At 60.3% G+C, this 22,340-nt stretch overlaps 1 protein-coding gene across 11 annotated transcripts in view; it reads left to right on the forward strand.

The window, feature by feature from the left end:
* The window catches only part of SYT7 (synaptotagmin 7), a 60,823-nt gene that overhangs the window by 33,236 nt on the left and 5,247 nt on the right, over positions 1 to 22,340 (forward strand). For 3 of the 11 annotated variants that reach the window (XM_060303112.1, XM_030833967.2, XM_060303111.1), the window contains exons 4-9: positions 799 to 930; positions 1,812 to 2,036; positions 5,592 to 5,960; positions 10,130 to 10,252; positions 15,103 to 15,238; positions 19,499 to 19,769. In XM_060303112.1, coding sequence (XP_060159095.1) covers positions 799 to 930; positions 1,812 to 2,036; positions 5,592 to 5,960; positions 10,130 to 10,252; positions 15,103 to 15,238; positions 19,499 to 19,769 — 1,256 coding nt within the window. Of the gene's footprint in view, positions 1 to 798; positions 931 to 1,388; positions 1,513 to 1,811; positions 2,037 to 5,591; positions 5,961 to 10,129; positions 10,253 to 15,102; positions 15,239 to 19,498; positions 19,770 to 22,340 lie in introns of all 11 variants that reach the window. The other 8 variants (XM_060303115.1, XM_060303114.1, XM_060303113.1 and 5 more) reach the window with 8 other exon arrangements.

The following is a 22,340-nucleotide window of genomic DNA, read 5'->3' on the forward strand; positions in this document are numbered from 1 at the left end:
ACCACCATGTCAGAGGCCTGGAGACGCTTCCCTTTGCTGGGGTGACCCAGCCACCACTTTTGCAATGAGCAGAGAATGCCTCCCGTTCAGCTGAGATCTGGCCGGTCTCCTGTGAAGCCTGCATCCCAGGCTTTCCCGAGGCTGGGAGAGAACAGAGGAGGCCAGGGGGACCTCAGGCCAGTGGGAGGAGGAGAGACTGGCAGGGAGCTGGGCCTGTCCCAAGAGTGGCTCCGTTAGGTAGCTGGAAGGGGGGAGAACTTCCGGTCTTCCAGAACTGGGGCCTCAACCCCGGCATGGGAGAGCGGATGGCTCAGCGGTTACAACCAGCCTTAGGGTTCGACAGGCAGGGAGACTGAGGCCCAGCACGTGGGCAGCAGGGTTTGATCTACCTTTCAGCAATCTCCAGCCAGAAGCCAGCACCCTGTCCTCCGCCCACTCCCCACGCCATCGCCATCCCAGCCCAGGCCGTGTGCCCGGCCCCCCCTCTCCCTTCCCTCCCCTTCCCCTCCCCCTCCCCTCCTCTCTCACCATCTTTCTCTCTCCCACCAGCTTCCCGGGTGCGAGGCTCCAGTCTGCCCGCCTGCGGCTCGCCTCCTTGCACGCGGCTTCTCCCGCCCTGGAGCGTATGCGGGTGTGTGTGTGCGCGTGCGCCCGTGCGTGTGCCACCCGCCTCTCTTCCCCTCACAGGAGCCGACCCCGGCCCGCCCCACCCTCCCCCTCTGCCCGCCGCACAGGACTTGCAGTTCTTGTTTCTTCTTGTATCTCCCTGTTTTCTCCCCTCTCTCTCTGCCCCTCCAGTGATCTAGACAGAGACTTTTGGAATAACAATGAGAGCACAGTGCAGCAGAAATGGAGCTCCTACCCTCCCAAGGAGTTTATTCTAAACATTTCACCCTACGCCCCTTATGGCGACCCACGACTGTCCCTCAAGTGAGTGACTTTACCTGGTTTGATCATATGTACCGAGTATCCGAGTATCCGCGCACGCCCTCCTTCCCCCCGTCCCCCCCCGGCCCCTCACTTCTCCTGCTCCTGCCCCCTCCCCACCCGCGCACCCCATGGGCAGGCTGACCATGGAGACGAGCAACCCCTCCTGACCCCCCGGCCTGCCTGCCCCTCCCCGTCCCCTCCCCCAGGGCTAGCCCCCAGCTGGTCCCCGCGGCCCCGGCCCCCTCTGTGCAGTCAGGATGGGGTTGCCCGTTTTTGGTCCCTCCCTCTCGGTGTGGCTGCTTCCTCCTCCCTGCTGTGTGCCGCTGCCCTGGCTGCTCTGGCGGTGGTCGGTGGTCGGTGGTCGTGGCGGTGGTGGCGGTGATGGTGGTGGTGCTGATGAACTCTGACTAACACGGCTTTCTCTCTCTCCCTGCCTTGGGGCCTCCTGGCCTGGACAGCCCGCTCTTCCTCCGTCGTTAACCCTTCGTTGTCCTGTGGGATAGACTTGGAGGTGGCTGTCCTCCCCCCACCCCCGCCGCCCCAGCCCCAGGCGGTGGGGAGGGGCCCCCCTCCACTGTCGTGGTGCGTTGTTCTCCGACCCAGCCCGCCCGGTCCCCTCTCTCCTCTCTGCAGGCTCCGCTGGTGACCCATCTGCAGTGCTGATGTCTCTCTCTCTCTCTCTCCCTCTCTCTCTCTCTCTGTCGTCTCTTGTCCGTCTGTCTCTCTCCTCCTCCTCTCTCACTGTCTCTTTCTTCCTTTTATCTGTCGTTGTTTTTCCCCCTCTTACCACCCCATCCCCACCCCCACGTGTGGCCTGCCCTCTGTCCCCCCACCGCCACCCCCGGTGCCCCTCTGGACCGGCTGCCTCCTGGTGCCTCCAGTGGCACCCTCCTGGCTGGCGCCAAAGTGGCCGCCGCTGCGGGGCTGGCAGTGGAGCGGGAAGGCCGGCTGGGGGAGAAGCCGGCGCCGGTGCCGCCACCCGGAGAGGACGCCTTGAGAAGCGGCGGCGCTGCCCCCAGCGAGCCGGGCAGCGGCGGCAAGGCGGGGAGAGGCCGCTGGCGGACGGTGCAGAGCCACCTGGCCGCCGGGAAGCTCAACTTGTCCAAGTGAGTGATGGCCCCACGGCCGCCGGAGCCGTGAGCTCAGGCCTGCCCCCGCCAGTGTGGACAGCAGGACCCCTGGCATGCCCGCTGCTGCCCCCAGAGGTGCCGTCCTCGGCCCCTGGCTCATCCCATCCCTTCACGAGACCCCCATCATCCTTGCCATCGGGCACGACTAACTCAGCCATGCACTGTGCATCTCAGCCTCCGGCTGCTGCCCCATCAGTTTCTTTCTTTGCCGGTGACCAGGTCATTCCATTTTCTGCCCCCGGGGCAGCTTCATTTCAGTCCTTGGGTCATCCCATCCTCTTTGATTGGCCGCTCCATCTCAGCCTCCATGGGCATCAGGCTGCAGCTGTTAGCCATTGGACCATCCATCCCTGGGGAGCTGGCCGCTCTCAGCCTGTTTCCTGCCACTCATCTGCCAGCGGGCTTTCCCTCTTGCAGCCAGCAGGTGGCTCTAGACCCGGGGGTTAAGCCATTTCATTCTGACTCTCAGGCGACTCCATTGGCTTGTCCCAGTCTTGCTTGCACTGTGACACCATCCGTTTCACAGGCCAGCCCTGAGCAGCCGGGACGCCCCCACTGGCTCATCCTCATCTCGGCCATCCCCATCGGCTGTCCCGGTCTTGGTCAGTGCGCGGTCCCACTCAGCTGTTGGGATTGTGTGTTCTTGGAGGTTGGGTTGTTGAGCCCTAGCTAACTTCTCTTTTCTGACGAAGGTGGTCTGGACATCAGACAGAAGAGCTGTTTCCTTTTTAATAACTGTCTGAGCCGGCCAGTCAGTCCCTCCCTGGGAGCAGCAGACACAGGGCTAGCTCCTGTTCTCAGCAGACAGTATGTTCTCCCCTCCCACCATGGGGCAACCTTATTCTCATCTTGGCTCTTAGAACCTTCCATCTCCCCATAGCTGAGCCTTCCGGGCTCTAAATCCTTTGAACTACGACCGTTCTCACCCATTGGGACATAGGTTCCATTTTCAGCTTTTAGAACTGCCTCGTTCCCAGCTAATGGAGCAGCCTCTCACTTAGAAGGCCAACAGCCCTGACCCCTTCTTAGCGGCTGGGCTGGTTCTCTTAGAAAGCCTGTGGTTCCCGCCATTGGGACCACGGAGGGCCACCACGCTGAGACCCCGTTTGCTCGTTGGCCTGAGGGAGCACGGGCGGATTTCTCCCCGACACTGAGCCTCCGGAGAACCCCAGAGGGAAGCCCCACACCCCCTCAGAGAGCCAGGCCCAGTGCCCCACCCACGCCAGGACACCCCCTCAGAGAGCCAGGCCCAGTGCCCCACCCACGCCAGGACACCCCCTCAGAGAGCCAGGCCCAGTGCCCCACCCATGCCAGGTTGCTTTGGCCACAGACTCCAGGCTGGCTGAGGCCTCTGAGCCATCCACTGGCTCCAGGCCTGGAGGAACCGATTTTACTTTCCTGTGACTGAGAGGTTGTAAGTTGGACTAATTTGGGCTGTGACAGAAAACCAAAATGAGGTCAAACACGGAGGAGGAGGCGGCTGCCCGGGTGCCGTCCACCCGCTTCCTCGGCCTGCCCCCCGGGAGCTGTGGGCCTCCCTGGCCAGCCAGGCCTGCACCTGCCTCTGGTGGTCACCCTGATTCCAGGCCTGAGCCAGGCAAGGCTGCCGCTCCTTCCAAGACCCCAGCTAAAGCCCTGTTTTGCTTTTCTCTCTTTCTTCCTTCCTTCCTTCTTTCCTTTTCTTTTCTTTCCTTCTTTCTTTCTTTCCTTCTTTCTTCCTTCCTTCCTTCCTGTCTTTCTCTCTCTCTCTCTCTCTTTCTTTCTCTCTCTCTCTCTTTCTTTCTGTCTTTCTTTCTTTCTTTCTTTTTCTCTTTACTATTCTCTGACTTTCTCTCCCTCTTTTGCTCTCACTCTTCTTGTCTCTTTCTCTCTCTCAGCGCACAGGGGCAGCCTAACTGTTGTCCTTTTGATTCCCAGGATAGGCTCAGGGGGTGAGCCAGGCTGAGGTCTGGTTGCAGTGGTGAAAGTGGCTCCAAGGGCCCTGGGGCCTCCCTCGGGCAGCTCGGGGGTACCACGGCTACCCTGTGGCTCTAGTCCAGGAGGTGGCAAGCTATCTCTATAAGAGGCCTGATAGGGAAGAGGCTTTGCGAGTCACATACTCTCTTTTATGACTACACAACCCCAGCCTTGTAGCCCCAAAGCGGCCACAGACAGGATGTAAATTAATGACAATGGCTGTATTCCAGTAAAACTTTATTTACAAAAACAAGTGGCGGGCCAGATTTGGCCCACAGGCCATAGCTTGCCAACCCCTGCCCTAGACAACTGGAATGGAAGATGGAGGGAAGGAACAGAAGAAGTGGAGGTTGGGCCCTCTGAGGCTGTGGCCCTGCATGCGCTGAAATCTCTGGCCAGGAGACAAAGCAGACAGGTTGCCTGGGGAGGCCAGGGGTCTCTGACTGCTGTCTCCACCTCCTAAGACATCTGCAGCTTCCACTGTCAAGGGAGCATGCTTCCCTGGGCCTGACCTCATTGGTCCCCATGGCAACCGCGTGACGGAGGCAACTCAGGAATTTTTACCCCGTTTTACAGAAGAGGAAAGAAACTGAGAGGTGGACTCCCTTTTCCAAAGTCCCACAGTTAAGAAGCGGCAGAGATGGGCTTTGAACGCTGGGTCTCTCTGACCCCAGACCACCTCTGATGAGCCGTGTCCTGTCTCCTGTCTGTCCTTGCCCTGTTCCCAGCGTGTTTCAGAGATGCTGGTGGCCCATGAGGCAGGTACCATCTTACAGGTGCACAGAGGACAGGATAATTACCCTGTTCTTCGTCAGAACTGTGGTAAAGTGGCCAGCCAAGTGGTTTCCTGCGTCCCGTCCTCTGACTGGGCGTCATTCCCAAGATCCCGGGAATTGACCCTGAGCCTCAGAAACAAGGAACCCCAGAAGGGGGGCAGAGATCTGCGCCAGAGCCTGAACCTGAGTCAGCGCCAGCCACAGGGCAGAGGTCCGGGAGCCCGAGGACGCGGCCCAGCGTCCGAGGACAACGCACGAGAACCCTTGGCTTCCGCTGACTCACCACGCATTACTAGGCCAGCGCTGCGCTGGCCTGGATTTCCTCGCGTCTCCAAACGCCAGTAGTACTTAGAATGCAGAGGCAGACTTTCCCGGGGTCCCCCAGTGAGACGACGGGAGGGGGTGGCCCAGCTCCCTCCACCCTGTCCCAGGCCAACATGACAGGCAGCCACAGGGCCCTGGGACCTGCCTTCACCACGCAGCCTCCGCAGCTCCCGCGGCCCCACCCAGACCATCAGACAGGAGGTATCGGGCACTAGCTGAGCCAGGGCCAGGGCGGGGGGGCTGCTGGGCGGGGCCGGCCTGGGGGCCTCAGGGTGGGCGCGGGGCTCAGCGGCCGCCTGGCTGAGGGGGTGGCAGCGACGACGGCAGTGGCGACAACTCCGATGGAGGCCCGGCGAGGGCCGGCAGAGCGCGCCCCTTACTGGGGCCTCCTCGTCCTGGCCCTAGGCTTCTTTCTCCTCCACTGTGATCCCTTCACCTGCTTCTCCTTTCTCTCCTCTCCTCCACCCGCCCCAAGTTTCGAGGACTCCACCCTGTCCACGACCACTACCCTTGAGTCTATCCCCAGCTCCACGGGAGAGCCGAAATGCCAGCGACCCTGCACTCTGATGCGGCAGCAGAGCCTGCAGCAGCCGCTGAGCCAGCACCAGCGGGGCCGGCAGACCAGCCAGCCCACCACCAGCCAGAGCCTGGGCCAGCTGCAGGCCCACGCGGCCTCCGTGCCGGGCCCCAACTCTCGGGCCTACGGCCGGGGCCAGGCTCGGCAGGGCTCCTCGGCCGGCTCCAAGTACCGGCCTGCCGGCGGCCGCAGCCGCTCCAACCCAGGCAGCTGGGACCACGTGGTGGGGCAGATTCGAAACCGAGGCTTGGACATGAAATCCTTCCTGTAAGTCCCCCCCTTGAGTGGCCCGGCCCGCCCCCCTCCCCGACCCAGCCTCTTTCCTCCCTGTCTCCTTGGGAGTGGCTGGCCCAGAATGATCTTAGCCCTCCATCTACGAGGCAGGGGGCCCAGCAGACTCCGCTGCCCCCTCCCCAGCCTCCTGTGGCTTGCGGCTCGTGCCTAAAGCCCCCCGTGGAAGGACTCGTATCTGAGCCACCCCTCTGAGGACTCCAGCCCCGCTCGGTGCCCCCAGGGCTTGGAGAAGTTCCTCCCTGAAAGTCAGTGGAGACACTAGGGGATGTTGCTGGGGTCCCCGCATCTGTCTCTCCCCTTCCCAGCCAGTCCCAGGCTCTCCTGGCCTCCCTCCCCTCCCTGCTCTCCTGTGACCTCTCTCCTCCCCTCCCAAACCTGGCCTCCCTCACTCCATGGATCAGGCCTCGCCTCCTCCCCTCCAGTTTCCTTCTCCCTGTAACCCAACTCTGCTCACCTTCCTGCTGCCACTTCCTCCCTCCCTCCCACTTCCCCTGTCCCTGCTCTGCCTCTCTGACCTTCTGTAGCCACCTGCCCTCCAGCTCTCTCCCTGGCTCCCGCCACGACCCATTCCCTGAGGACAAACCTCCGATGTTCCCTCTTTCACGTGTACAGGTCAGAGAAGTAACAAGACACCATCGGTGTCCGGCCTTAGCCGTTCCCCTCTGCTGTGTGTGTCCCCCCAGCCCCCCACCGTGTGCCCCCCTGGCCCCGCCCTCACTGGTAGAGCCCTGCCCGGGGTGCCCTCTGCCTCGTGTCCCTCTGAGCATCTATACTCACTCTCAGAGCCCAGGGCAGGCCTGGGCTTCAGTCCCTGACGTCACCTCCTTCCTCTGGCCTAACGTGACCTTCCTTCCAGGCTCTGGGGATTATTCTCATCACCCAGGTCTTTCCTGGGAGCACTTTTCATGGAGCAGGAGACCAGCGCACTAAGCCTGGGAGAGGAGAAAGGGAGGAGGAAGGGGAAGGCCAAGGTGAAGGCCCAGCTCATTGGCACGATGTGGGGATTCTGAAGGCGAACAAGTCCTCAGAGCATCCTGCCTCTCTGGCTGAGACCCCAGCCCGAAAGGGCGGTCGGGAGTGCTGCCCCTGGAAGGAGCACCCCCATGGAAGACACCCCACCACGCCAGCTTCCCATACCCATGCAAGTGGCCTGTGGCCCTGGCCAGGCAGGACACGCTGCCTGTGATGCTACTTGGCAAGACCAGGCGGTGCATCTGTTGGGGCTCCCCCCACCCAAGGACCCTTGGGAATCCAGCTGGATGCCTGCGTGAGACAAGATGCCCAGCAGAGCCTCCTGGCCTCCAGGAGGCGGTGTGTCCTGGGACGGACGCCGTGGCCCCAGTGGATTAGGAAAGTGGTGGGAATTGAACAGCGCCGAGAACCAGCCAGAAGCCGGCAGCCCTCTGCCCCTCCTGACCGCAGGCTGCTCTCTGCACAGCCCTCTGCCCCTCCTGACCGCAGGCTGCTCTCTGCACAGCCACCCCCTGCCTTGCATTCTAGCGGCCATCACAGGGGGACACGGGCTACGCCTGGGCTCTGGGAAGAAAACCTGCGGCAGAAAGCCCCCAGGGTGCCCGCTCTTCCCCGCCTCTCTAGCTGGCGAAGATTTGATGAGCATCACTCAGCACCTTTGTCTGCGCTGCTTCTGCCCACCGCAGCTTTCGTGCCCCTCACCTGCCGGCCACCCCCAGAGCCCTCCTCATCCCCCCGCCTCTTCCACTTGTCGTCCCTCACAGCAGGGGTCAGCAGACTTTTTCTGTAAAGGACCAGATTATAAACCATTTAGGCTCTGAGGGACACGTGTGGTCTCGATCACATTTTTTTTTTAAACAATCCTTTAAAAATGTACAAACCATTCTTAGCCTGTGGGCTGTATAAAAACAGGCCACCAGCTGTAGTTTGCCGGCCCCCGACCCCTGCCTTACAGCTTCGCTGGCGTGCTTCTGACGCCCTTCTCTTGCCCCAAATGCTGGTGGCCCAGGTAGAGTCGGGGCGAGAAGGCTAACCGGGCGCCCCCGGGATCCCACCCCCCTTTGCAGGGAGAAGGCATTCCTCCTGCTTCGTGGATGTGGCGCCTCCCAACCCCACTAGCTTCTCCCCCAAATCTCCAACTCTCGCCCTTCATTCTCGCCCCTGCGCCCCGTGATGCCACGGAGAACGACAGATCGGGGACTTACGCAGAGGAGCCGTTTTGTCTTTAAGAAGAGCACAAGGAATATCCGGAAAATGAATTAACCAGGGGAAAACCTGCTGCTTCCGTCGGGTTTGCCTTCCCCCAGCACAACCAGCTCCCGAGGAGCCAGATGGAATTTTACCAAATCTGAAACAGTACCGGTGGGCAGGGAACAAAGAAAATGAGGATTCGTCCTGAGGGAAGGGGGGAGTTGTTTCCCGAAAGTTAGATGCGGCTGCAAGTGTCAGCCTGGAGCAACCGTGCCCAGGAGAAAGATGCAAAGACGAGGCAGCGTCCACCTAGCTTCGGCCCCTCCTCGGCCCCCACGGCCATCTCCCATTTTCCAAGACCCCCGGACCTCCGCCCCTCCCCTCGCTTGTCACTTCTCAAGGTAGAGTTCCCTTTTTGACAACTTCTCTGGAAAACAGCCGTAGCCAGCGGTTCCTCTCTGAACCTCGCCCTCTTGGATGGTGGTTGAAGTCGTAGACTTCCTAACCCAGGATCTCCCACCTTCCAGAACCTTCCATCAGGCTTACCATCTCTCCCTTGGCCCTTCCTGAGACATGCTTTCATGTCTGCCCCATCCAAGAATCCCCTCTCCCCTTATTCAGATGAGAGCTCAACACTGGAGGAGCTCAGCAAAGCACCCAGAAAACACCCACCAACTCAGATGGTTTTGAGAGGCAGAGGGTCACTTTTCACCCCCGGAAAGTGCAGGCAGCCCTGCAGTTGCCCAGCGGTTCTCCGACAGAGCCTCACACTAGAGACGTCTCACCTTGACCTCCGGCCGCACACTGCTGCCCACATGGCGACTCCACGTCCACCTGGACTGAGCCTCCCTCAGAGCAGGATCCCTCCAGCCTCCTCCAGACTGTCCTCACCGCAGACACAGGCTACCTCGAGTCCTCCCGGGACGTCTCCAGACCTTGCCAGCCTTCTGCACTTTCTCTCTCTCCGCCTTTGCCTTTTTTTTGGCGGTACGCGGGCCTCTCACTGTTGCAGCCTCTCCCGTTGTGGAGCACAGGCTCCGGATGCGCAGGCTCAGCGGCCATGGCTCACGGGCCCAGCCGCTCCACGGCATGTGGGATCTTCCCGGACCTGGGCACGAACCCATGTCCCCTGCATCGGCAGGCGGACTCTCAACCACTGCGCCACCAGGGAAGCCCCCACCTTTGCCTTTTGATGACTTCTCTAAGGAGAGGCCCCTGAACTGGCCCCAAAAGCCTCGGTGGTTACTCCCCGGATCTCCAGGAAGGGGGACGCAGGAGAAGACCCGCGACGGCCAGCACGCCATACGCCGGAAGAGACTCGCATTCTCCTCCAACGGGCCATGTGTCCAGGGACCTGGGGGAGGGAGCTCCTGAGACCCCCCCCTCCTGGCATCAAGCACACTGGCTGACCAAAGGACCCAGAGATGTCTTTATGAGGGGCTTAACTGGGTGCAGTGCCCATTGGATTTCCAAACCTTCTGAGAACCTCCCGCCTGGGAGCCCAAACCTACCCGCGCGGTCCCCAAGCAAGATGGCAGCACAGCCCTCCCTCTTCTCCCAGGGGCCCAGATGGTCTGAGCGAGTAGCCCCTGGCCTTTGTTCAGCCAGAGGTGAACCAACCTTGGAAAGGGACCATGTCCCAGGGCCTGGGCCCCACTCCCCGCAGCCTTCCCCGTGTGTTTCCTGGGGACGTCCCGGTCGCGGGCCACCTCGCAGGCCTCTGCCCAGCCCCTTCCCCGCGGCTAGCTGGGTCTCAGGCCGTGGACACCTCCCCTCACCCCTGCTGCCTCCTGCTCTGCTCTACAACTGTTGACAGTGCTGAAGTTTGGTTTCTCTTCTGCAGGGCCAGTTTCTTACACTTGTTTCTTCTCTCTCTTTGTCTCTGTCTCTGTCTCTGTCTCTCTCTCCTTCCCCTCCCCGCCTCCGCCCCTGGGGCCTCCTCCTTTCACCCTGGCTGGTGGGCTGCCCACCCCTGGCAGGGAAGGCCGGATGGTGGTGCTATCCTTGGTCTTAGGGCTTTCGGAACAGGATGACTTTGCCAATATCCCTGACCTGCAAAACCCAGGAACCCAGCAGAACCAGAACGCTCAGGGGGACAAGAGGTACGAGCACAGGCGAGGGCCTGCGGCGGCGGCAGCAGAGAAGGAGGCGTGGAGAGGCCACCAGCCTCGACCGCCGGTTGCTGGACGAGGCGGCGGCGCCTTCAGCGGATGCTGGAGCAGGACAGCCCCCTCCCCAGCCGGTGCCCTCACACAGGCCACCCTGGTGGTGTCCCTCGGGTCTGAGGCCCGTGTGGCTGTCCTGGGGCCATTCTGGATCAAGCCTGCTCCCCGGGCATGCCTGCCCTCGCCCGGAGCAAGCCAGCCTTTCTGCCCCATCTTCCCGCTTGGCTCCCCTCTGCTGCACCCTCATCTTTCATCTCTGCCCCACCCCGACCCAGAAATCCCAGTTTCTCCGGTGGTTGGTGGGCGGCGGGGATGTTAGGGAAGGGGCGCCAGCCCGTTCTCCCTCATCCCCGCCACCTCAACCTCCCTCTTGCCTGGAGGTCCCGCTGGGGTGATGGTCACACACACACACACACACACACACACACACACACACACACACACACACACACACACACACACACACACACACACACACACACACACCCCTGCAGAGATGTGATACGGCTGCTCTCGGCTGATGGAAGAGGAGCCCCTGGTGGGAAGGGTCTGGGGCCTGGGAGAGGCCTGGTGACCAGAAAGGCAGCCCCTGAGCCCAAGGTACCAGGAGGAGGAAATGGGATAGGGGGTGGGGGGGTGAGAGCAGCCGGCAGGTGCTGGTCAGGCCCTCTGTCACCGGGAACCCTGCTGCTGGCCCTCAGGGGTAGCCTGTGTGACCACAGCACAGGCTGAGCCAAGGCCTGGGCATCCAACCATCGTGGCCCCGGCCACCAGGAATGCAGGGAGGCATCTTCGGAGGCCCCCGTTAGAAGCGCTCTCACGGAGAAGGGGACGGGGAAAGATCAGAGGTCCCAGGGTTCAGGCAGCATCACTAAGGTGGGATGATCCTGCACCTGGTCTGGCCGCTTTCTCCCACCTGGCCTTGGGCTGGGCCAGCCACACACCTGTGATCGTGGGAGGAGGCCTCATCACCTTGGCCAGGTGTGCGTTTCATCAGAAAAGGCCCACAGGAGAGTGTGGCCTGGCAGCCAGGTTGCCTCCTCGTTGCTCTGCTACCAGAGCCTCGTTCTGCAACTTTGGGCAAGTCACAGCCCTTCTCTGGGCCTCTGTTTCCTCACCTGTCCAATGAAGGATTGGACAGGGTGACCCCTTCGAGCTCGGACATGCTAAGCCTCTAATGAGGGAGCAGACCCTCGGACTGGGGCGCTTGTCAGAGCCTGTCAGCCAGGCGGAGACCCTGACGCCTGCTTATTAAGAGTCCTGAAGGTGCAGGAAGGGACTGTCCCGGGCTGCTGCCAGGGGCCTGTGTGTTAGGGGAGGACAGGCCAAGTTAGCTGACTTGCCTGTCCGTCTGGTGGCTTCTGGAAACCAACTCTCTTATTTTCTTCCCATCCCGAGTTCCCAGTTGCATGTCTATGGTGGACAAAGCCAGAAGTCCCCAGAGACTTCACTCGGTGGCACAGATGGTGTCACACCCTGAGCCCAAGTCCTGGGGTGCGGGAGGAACGGAGTCTGTCACCTCCAACCCCCTGGAGCCACCGGGGTCCTGGCTTCCTGAGCTCAGGGCTCAGAGCTGGGCTGCAGGCGGGCCAGAGGGCCAGGGGCCATGGGCCAGAGGCTGCAGGAGCAGGGCTGCAGCCCTCTGAAAACCTGCTAAGGACCCCCTTGTCGAGAAGGGTGTGAAGCGTGAGGGAGCAGATGCAGGCTGGAAACGAGATTTCATGTCACCCATGTGTTAACCCATGAACTGGCTCCATTTTCACCCACAGCCTGTTTTTACCTCCTCGCCACTTAGGTCTCACTCCATGTAGCACACTCACCCCTTCTGATCATTACATCAGTCGTCCCCTGCCTCCCTGGGAAAGGTGGGTGTGGAGCTGGAGGCCCTGGGCCCACGCCCCAACCCAGCCCGACTTTCCCAGTGGACACAGGCCATTCCCACCCGGTCACGCCCTCCCCATCCTGGAAGCTCATTTCTCGAGGCTCTTGGGGGGTTTCCCAGGTGATCGGCCACTGCAAGGGTGCTTCCTGCCCGGCACTCTCCCATCCCCAAGCTTGGCGTTAGCACCACCCACAAGGCGCTTTAGGGCTCCACCCCTCTGGGTTCCTGGCTGCATGAATCTTGGAATGGTGGGCCTGGGCCAGCTGTCCCTTCCTCCTCAGCTTCTGCCTCCAGACCCAGGGTCTGCCCTTCGGTCCCAGTGCCCCCTTCTCCACCCAGCTGACCCCTTGGCCGGATGTCACCGGGGTAACGGGTGGGTGGCCCTTGGCTGTTGTGTTGGGGAGGACATTCTGCCCCCGAGGTCTGTTAGCAGCAGGCTCCTGGGAGACAGGAGGGCCCTGGGAGGAGGAGTGGCCACTCCAGGTCCCAAGCAAGGTGGGGTGCATCTAGCAAGTCGCTGCCCCCCACTCCCAGGGTCCTTGGTGGCCCTGAAGCCCCGCATCCAGGATCCCCCAAGCCCCTGGGCCTCAGCGCCGGGGCCCCAATAACTTCGGAATGCTGCTGGGCCCAGGAGGGAGGGAAGGAGGCCAAGGCCGCCCCTGGCTCCCACGCCCTGCTGTGCCCGCTCCACCTCGCCCATGCTGTCCTGCACCCATGCGCACCTCATGCTCTCAGCCACCCGCTCACCCTTGCTCCTTGGGATCCGAATGGTTTCCCCCGTGGCCCCACCCCCACCGGAGTCGGGGGCGGGGCCGGGCGGGACCTGGCCACCCCCACGCTGCCCTCGCTCCGAAGCCACCATGTTTCTTCTGTCCTGGTGTGTGTCCCCCGCCTCCTCTCTGCCTCTACTCTCCTCCTTGTCCCCTCGTCGCCCCGCAGCCTCTTCACTCGCCTCCGACTAACCTTTCTCGGCCTCTCTCTCTCCCCCTCCCTCCCGGTCTCCTTCCTCCCATCTGCTCCTCGCAGGGATGTCCCTGGGCCAGTGACGGGCCCTCCGCCTCTCCCTCTGCCTCTGTGCTCCTGTCTCTCTGTCCCTTTCTGTCCTGTGACCTCCGATAGCTTCAGTGGCGCTGACCATCTCTTCCCAGGCTGCTTTGCAGCTGTGCTGACGCTGTGGTGTGGCCAAAATAACTCCGACTTTCTCATACCTTCAGCAGTCAATCTCGGCTCTCTCCTCCTCTCCCACTCTATTTTTAACCTGACTTTACCTCTCCAGCTATTTCAGTCTCCTCCTCCCCGTGCCTGTCTGTGTGAGCACGTGTCCGTGTGTGTATATGTGCGTGTGCTCTGCTCTGGCCGCACCTCTGGGAGGGCGCCCCGCGCCTCCCGGGTGGGGTGGGGCGTTTCCGTGTCGTCCGGGCAAGGCCAGGCCCTCACAGCAGGTGCGCCGTGCCTCTGATTCTCAGAGCGTCTGTCCCCGAAACCGCTCCCTGCTTTTTTGTTTCAGCGTTTCCCAATTCACATGCGCACCTTGGCATGCCGGGGCCTCCCTGAATGTGTGTCCTCTCAGGATCTAAGTGTGCACATCGCTGTATGTCTGTCATCTTGCTGCTCTGGTTGACCTGCCTGGTTGCCCCTGCCATTCTCTCCGTGTTGCCCTGGGTGTCTGTCAGGCTTGTGTGCGCTCGTGTGTGTGTGTGTGTGTGTGTGTGTGTGTGTGTGAGCGTGTGCACACCCTGCTGTTGGGTCCTGGTGTCTCTCCTCCAGGGCCTGGCATATCCTGTGCATGTCTGTCTGCCTGTCGTAGTCAACCGTGTGCTGGCGGCTGGTCCATTCCGAGGGCCACGGCTTGTGTCCAGCCTGTGTGTGTGTCTGAGACTGTGGCTCTGGTACTCTCGAAGCTGTTCTATTGTAGCCCATCTCGAGCCCTGTGCTCCCATCACCCCGTCTTCCTCGCTGCCTGCCCCCATCTCTCCTCCTCATGGGGTGTTCCAGCCTGGTCCCTGGGCAGGCTTTTAATGCCCCCTTCCTGAACCCCAGCTAGACGGAGACTGGGCTCACCACCCAGCCTCTGGACCAGAGAGCCCAGCTTGCCGGGGGCAGTGTGGAGCCGGGGTGCACACAAGGCCTGGAGTGGAGCCGTCAGATCTGGGGTTTTTCGGTGGGACCCTGTCTTTCTCTGACCCTGGGCGAGAGCCTTATCAAACGTGTAGCCCTCGGAGTGGGAGAAGGGTCGGGTTTGGGCAAGGGGGTGTAGATTTGCCCTGTCCAATAGGTGACTATTTAAATCTAAATTAGTTTAAGTCAAACAATCGTGAAAATTCAGTTCTCAGTCATACTGGCCACATTTCAAATGCTCAATAACCATGGGTGGACATAGAAAGTTCTATTGGACAGAGCTGTGCGGACAGTGGTCCTGAGCTCACCTGGTCAGTCTCATGTCTAAAGGGCACCTGTGTTCCCGCTGAGCCTGAGCAAACAGGTGGGGCCTCCAGGAGACAGGTGCTCTGGGCGTGTTTGCCTAGGGTAATGACACGGAGAGAGGACACGCCGTCTTGGGAACCTCCCAGGCTGGGGCAAGCAGGGATGGATGGAGCCTCTGGGGAGGGAGGATGCTCAGAGACCACCATGCAAGCAGGGGCTGAAGGGTAGGGGATTTTCTGGGAAACAGCAGGAGTGGGAACACTGGCCGAAAAGGCACCTGCCGGGGAAGTCAAAGCCGGATCGCGCTGGGGCAGAGGCGAGGGGGACGGCCCTGCCCCCATGGACAAAAGCGTAGCTCCTGCTGGCCCGCAGGAGGTGGCAGCGACTTGGGTCTCAGGAGGGTCTGCTGCCACCCAGACCCGTGGCGCCCAGCCCAGCCCCCCTCTAGGTCCATGCTCATTCGGATTCCTCCCACCCCCAGGTTGCCTACCGGAGGGAAGGCAGTGAACACAGCCCCAGTGCCGGGCCAGACGCCCCACGATGAGTCTGACCGCCGGACCGAGCCTCACTCCTCCGTCTCAGATCTCGTCAACTCCCTCACCAGTGAGATGCTCATGGTGAGACGGGCAGGAGGCCCGGGGCCGGGGGAGGGGCAGGCGTGGAGATCGGTGACAGCGTGGGAGTCACGCAGGGGAACCAGCATGGTCCTCTGTCAAGAGAGACTAAGAATCCCCACCCTCCTCCAGTCTCTGGATTGAGCTGGGGCCCAAGAAACCTGCTATGTGATCCTAGAAGGAGAGGCTAGTGGAGCGAGGGCTTGGAGGCGGAAGGTGTCCCCTCTCTTGGGGTGGCATCCCACTGAGTAGCGGTCTTGGGTGGCGCTCCCCGTGGAGCGGGTCTCATATCCCCATCCCAGGGACCATCCCCAATCCCCATGGCTGGGGAGCCAGCTGAGGCCCAAAGAGAACAGGAGAGCAGAACCCCTCTGGTCCTAGTTCCTATGAGGGAACAGCTGTGCTGGGGTTCTCCTGTCCACACCCCAGCCTCCCGGGATCCCTGTCTTATGGATCTGGGGTGTTTTCACCACGGGAGAGGTTGTGGCTTCACATGGCGCCCCCTGGTGGCAGCAGTGAGTCACAGCCGTTTGCCTCATCTGTACTTTCCAAAGAGCTCCTGGAGGGACCAAGGCCCCAGGGCGATAGAGCACACTGTGATCTGGCAGCTGGAGATTTCAGGCGGGAGTCAGTCACAGGCCTGGCAGCCCAGAGTTTCCAGGAAGGCTGGGCGAGGACGTGAGGGTGGGAACCCGGTGCCTGCTAGGTTCCTACTGGGACCTGGGCCCCGCTTCCTCTTCCCCCTTCCCTCCTCCCTGTCTCCCCCCTTCCTCCCAAAGAGGGAGGGAAGGGGGCTCGGTGGGCTCTCAGGCCCTCGCCAGACCTGACGTCATTCAGTTCAGAGGCCCCTTGCCCACTGCTCTGACACCGCAGCCCCCAGCCTCCCCGGGGCCCCCGGAGCCCCCAGGCCCCACCCTCCTGCCATTCAGGGCTCGGCGGGCTCTAACCATCCATCCACACTCTTCTTTTCTAGCCCAGCGCCTCTCAAATTGTGATAGGCACACGAATCACTGGGGGATCTGTTAAAATTCAGATTCCCAGTCAGCAAGCCTGCTACGGGCCCCCAAATCTGCGTTTCTCTCCGATGCAGATTAGAGCATCAGATTTTCCACGTTCCAGATCTGGTCTCCCTTGGGCCTCCCCACCTCTCCCCTCTCCCTGCCCCCTGGGCCCTGAGTGCCTGGTCCTGCACCGCCTCCTCTCTGTCTTCCCCCATCCATGTAGATCAGCCCAGCCATCCTCTCCTCTGGACGGGCCATCGCCACAGTCCATCCTGCCTCTCTGTGCAGCCTCTTAATTGGCTACAGCTTCCCGGTAGCCAGGTTCCCAGAAGGGACGGCCCTTCCCCAGCCAGCGTGCCTACCCCTTGCTGCCCCCGGTTGGGGGCGGGGGGGGGGGGGGGGGGGAAGAGCCGCAGGCAGAAGGAGGAAGTGCAGGCCCCAGCGCCCTCTCACGTGCTCAGCAGATGCTCAGAGGTGGGCAGGCAGGGTCTAATTGCCTAGCCCTAGGCCAAAGCCGGGTCACTGGCATTAATAGTGATGATGAAGATGAACAGGGCAGAAGTAAACCATTGGCTGAACTCCCTGCCCCAGGCATGGAGAAACAGGAGTCGAGCACCCGCAGCCTTACAGACAAAGGGACCAAGGGGACAGGGTCAGAGAGGAGTCTGGGCCGCATCCCCATCTGAGTTACTCCTGCCCTGCTTACTTCTGCCAGAGCTGGGGCTCAGGCAGCACCTCCTCCCGCCCTTGGTGGGGGGGGTGGGTGGCTAGCCTGGTTGCCATGGAAACAGATCGAGGCCCCGCCCCAGCTGGTTAATTAAGACTCAGGGCTGTGGTTTGGGAAGGCTGGGCGTGGGCACAGAGCCACTGCCCACTTCTGAGGTGAAGTCCACTGGCCCAGCTTGGGCCTCTCATCCAAGACTACCTTGTTTGGGAACCAAGATCCAAGTGACCAGCCTCAGGTGAGGCTGGGGCCACCTGGGCTCCAGTCACCAGGGTCTCCACCCCAACTTTAGAAGGAATGTGGAGGGGCAAGTGGTCGTGGCAGGGGCTGCATGCCCAGGCTCTCAGTCCATGGCCAGCAGTGGCAGGCGCCGGGCCACAGAGCAGGACCACGAAAGTGATGTAAACCCCCCCTTAACCTTCCCTGGAACCCCGTAACATAGGTGTGTCTCATGGTCCCATTCTACAGATGCAAAAACTGAGGTTAAAAGGGAGTGGGACTGGTAGGAGGAGAAGGAAGGAGCGCCAGGGGAAAACTGGATCTGGGTCGGGAAGCCAGATTCTCAGCGGGCCTGGGTGGAGCTTGCAGGGCTGCCTGGATCCCGCCAAGGGGCAGGGCTTGAGGGACCCGCTTCCACTGTGAGAACAGCAAGGGAGGCAGCTCGGCCCCCCTTCCACCTCCAGGCAGGACCCGGGGTGTGGCTAATGAAGCCTCAGATCTGAGTGTGAGAGTGAGGGCAGCTGGAAGGGCACTCATGGTGGCTGGGCGCTGACTTGGGTTCGAACTCCGGGCTCATCTCTTAGTCACAGGCGACTTGAGGCAGTAATCTCTCTGTGCCCCCAACCAAGTTGGAGCATGGTAGTGCCTGCCTCATCAGGATGCTGTAGGGAGTAGAGGAGGGCAAAGCATACAGTACAAGGAGCAGGGTAGTTACTATCGTTAGTGTGATTTGCGTACTCCTCGCCTAGGGCAGTTGAGTCCTCACTGGCTTGCAGGAGGAAGTCTCAGAATGTCTTGGGATGTGGGCCTGTTTTGGTGGAAAGAGTGGACTTTCAAGTCAGAGAGAGTCCATACTGCTGTGCAATCTTGGACGTGTGACTTAACCTCTCTGAGCCAGTCTCCTCAGCTAGAGAGCGGTGATAGCTGCCTCTCCCGGCTGTTGTCAGGATTCAGTAAGAAGAGGTGATGTAAGAGTCTTCCGCAGCGGTTGGTGGGCACTATACACATTCTTATCATCTGTATTAATTAGTATTTCAGAGCCTGGGGTCACCTCTCCACGATGAAGGGGGAGGGCACAGAGAAGTCTCCTGCAGGGGAAGGCGAGAAAGCAAACCGGTACCAGCAGTTTTGTCATAAACGGGGTACCCTGAGTCCTACCCTGGCTCTTACCCAATCACCTCAGGAGCGTTTTTTGTTTTTTTACTGGAGTATAGTTGAGTTACAGTGTTGTGTTAGTTTCAGGTGTACAGCAAAGTGAATCAGTTGTACGTATACATATCTCCACTCTTTTTTAGCTTCTTTTCCCATATAGGTCATTACAGAGTACTGAGTAGAGTTCCCTGTGCTATACGGTAGGTCCTTATTAGGTATCTATTAACCACCAGGTGGCTGGGGGATGGGCAAGATTCTAAAACCTAACCAGGTGTCCCCAACGAGCAACCACAACTGGAAACACTTGGCTGGGAGACCCTCCCCCCAATTACTTCCTAATTTTTCAACATCCTCCTGGGAATGGGACACCATGCCACCCCCCACATGTCTGTCGGTTGCTGGGTCGGCTCCAGTGCCACCCCTGGGGGATGAGGGCTGAATGCAGGTGTAGCCTCCGTTCCAGTGGTCCTCAGCCTTGGTTTGCAGTACTGTCGTCTGAGGCTCCTATTACACAATTCTGCCGCCCAGGGCCACCCCAGCCCCATCAAATGAGGCTCCCCAGGGATGGGGCCTGGGAATCTGTACTTTTAGTGTCCCTGCCTTACACAAACAGACGTTGCTTCTGAAAACTCGCCTCTCTCATTTTGTAAATCACATCATCCTCAGAACCCCAGAGTCGCTTTCTAAAGAAATACCGTGGTAAACTCTTTCGAGATGAGAACAATCTCCCTCGTCTGTTTTGTAGCCCAGGTTTTTGTGTCGGTGTATTTCGCAGGGGACCCTGCAGGGCTGTTGGAAGAGTGGAAAGATGGAGGAGGGGGCTGGGTGGGGGGCGGGTCCCAGGGTGCACCAGGGGAGGCGAAGCAGACCCGGGGCTCTGAGAGGCTGGGAAGTGGGGTGCACGCTGCTCTGGGGTTCAGGGGCTGTCCCGGCTCTGCCCCTCCCTCCCTGTGTGACCCTGGTCAGGGCACCTGCCCTCCACCTCAGCATCCTCACCCAGATCTGAATGTGGGCTGTACCACCACCAGCCCCGCGTGGTGACCAGGGGGAGGAGGCGGCTGGACCGGCCTTGGGCACAGCGAGGCCTCCCAACCCTGCTGGGCTGCAGAGGGGGCTTCAGGGAAGCAGAATCCTCCCCAGCGCTGCCTGCCTCTCCCCCGCCCCCAGCTCTCCCCAGGCTCTGAGGAGGATGAGGTCCACGAGGGCTGCAGCCGAGAGAACCTGGGCCGGATCCAGTTCAGCGTCGGCTACAACTTCCAGGAGTCCACGCTCACCGTGAAGATCATGAAGGCCCAGGAGCTGCCGGCCAAGGACTTCAGCGGCACCAGCGACCCCTTCGTCAAGATCTACCTGCTGCCAGACAAGAAGCACAAGCTGGAGACCAAGGTGAAGCGGAAGAACCTGAATCCCCACTGGAACGAGACCTTCCTCTTTGAAGGTGAGGCTGCACTGCCCCTGCCCCCAGAGTCCCCCTCTTCCCCTCCTCCACCCCCCGCCCAACCCTCCCCCCTCCACGTGACCACATGCACAAACGCACACGTACCGGTGCGCGCACACGCGCGTCCCGACACACACGGGCGAGTAACTCGGCCCGGTTAACCTGCTGCGTACCGTGTCCAGCTGGGATGAGGTTACAGGGCTGAGTGGAACCAGCATCACAGCCAGAGGCCGAGGAGGAAAGCTGGGCCCCTGCCCGGACACAGGACCCATCCTCAGGCGTGCAGGGAGGAAGGAAGGCAGCCGCAGGGTCCAGAGGTGGGGCACCTGCAGTGACCGTAGTGTAGTGGGTAAGAGCCCAGGCTCTTACCATGGCCCAGGCTGCCTGAGTTTGAATCTCAGCTCTGCCACTTGCTAGCTGTGTGACCAGAGGCAAGTTCCTGAACCTCTCTGTGCCATGGTTTCCCCATCTGTAAAATAAAGATACTAGTGAGGGTTAAACAACTCAGTGCATTGTAAAAGCACTTACAACACCCAGAAAACACTTTATACCAGTTTGTTAAACACACTCCATCGGCTCCCCTTCTCTGACCCCTCCCCCTATTCGGGACAGGCCCCCCCAGATGCACAGGAACAAGAGCTCTGAACCATGCCCCAGGGTCCTAGAGGCAAATATCCTTCCTCTCTCCTGCAGGCCCACCTTTATCTCTTGTCTCTGAGGAGTCAAGGTAACCAGGAAACTGGGTGCGTGATCAGGGAGTGATTTCTGTCCCAGGCCCTTTGGGTGCCTGGACCCCACTTAGAGAAACCATTACCCTTTCTTGACAGCTGTGTTCAACCAGTGAGAATAAATCCCTACAACACCAACTGCCGACTGCCTGGTGCCCTGGCTCTTCAGAACCTACAGTGTGTGCCCCAGGGAATCAGGAATCTTCCCCATCTGGTGTACCAGCCACTTGATATCTCACCCTTTCAGCTGGCACAGTGACAGCCAGCTCACCCACTAAATAAATCATTGAGGGTGAGCTAGTGAGTGCTTGCTCGTTTCTTCCCTCCTCAGTCCTGCATGGGAACAGGTTTAGAGATGGCACGACCAGTGAGAGGCTTGGCTGTCTGTCTGCAGGTGTATGTAGCCAGCTGGTGGGGTGAAATTTATGGGCAGAGCCCCAATCCACTGATCCCTTCTGCAGACATTTACCCAGCATCTAGTATGGGCTGGGCACTGTCCTGGGTACTTGGGGTACAGAAAAGAATGAGACACCATTGTGACCCTCAAGGCATTCCTTGGAGGACACAGATGTGTAGATAATTAAGCCATACATTGCATGACAGATGCTGCGAGAACCCAATATAAACTCCCCTTGGTGGCGCTGAAAAACGTTTCCCAGAAGAGAGGCCATTCATGATGGGTTCTGATGGATGAATAGGAGTTTGCCAGATAGGAGACTGCCTCCTCTGGTGTTGAAGAGAGCTGACTCAGGCGCAGGGACCTCTTGAAGCCTTCAACCTTTCCAGAACACTTGTCCTCATGCATTTTACCTGAATGGATGCCAAAGGTCACCTGGGGAATTCCCTGGCAGTCCAGTGGTTACGACTCCGTGCTTTTACTGCCAAGGACCCGGGTTCAATCCCTGGTCAGGGAACTAAGATCCCACAAGCCATGCAGTGTGGCAAAAAAAAAAAAAGTCACCTGGACAGGTCCCTGGGGTACTCCAAGGTGAGCAAGACACGGCCCATAGCCCCCCTCAATATAAGGAAGAGGCCCTGAAGGAATTCAGAGTCTGGGGGCTGAAGGAACATAGGATTTCCTCTTCCAGTGCACCTGCCCTGGTGAGAGGTAACTCTGTGCTTCTAGCGTCTTTGGCAAAAGGTGCGAGAATCCTCCAGAACCCTTCCTCCCCCTTCATCTTCTCCACCAGTTGAGCTAAGGTAGTAAGGATCCTCTCTTCTTCCTGCACACACCCTGGTTCAGGATCTCAGCACCTCAGGCCTCTAGGCTGGCCTGCACCCACTGCCCGCCCCAGGCCGGCCTCTCCTCTGACTAAGCCTCCCAAGGCTGTGACTCCAGCTTCAGACCTGCCCTGGCTCCCTTGTACCTACCGTCCCATCCAAGCTCCTTCCCCTGGCTCTCCGCTCTGGCCTCATCTCCTGCTCCAGCCCAGCACACTCCATGCCCTTTCGTGGGCATTTATTCATTTGTTCAATTATTGATTCACTTAACAAATATTTAATCGAGTGCCTACTGTGTGCCAGAAACAGTGTTAGATGCTGGGATCCGGTGGCTGAGGACAGAGATGCCTTCCTGGAAATGCTGGCCCAGTGGGAGAGTCAGACTCATGGAAACATAAACCTCTAGTACAGCCTGAGATAAGTGTTGCGAAAGGAAAGTGCTAGTGTATAAAACAGGGGATCTGACCCCATCTGGCACGTCAGGAAAGAAAGCTGAGACCTGATGGAAGAGGATAGGCCAGGACAGGGCATGGTGGGGCTGGGGCAGGAAAAGCCAGGGTGGCTGGAGCTCCGTCATTGAGTGAAGAGCGGTCACAAGATGAGCAAGGAGAGGACAGCGGGC

The sequence above is a fragment of the Globicephala melas genome, chromosome 8 (genome assembly GCF_963455315.2).
Source record: "Globicephala melas chromosome 8, mGloMel1.2, whole genome shotgun sequence".
Lineage (NCBI taxonomy): Eukaryota > Metazoa > Chordata > Mammalia > Artiodactyla > Delphinidae > Globicephala > Globicephala melas.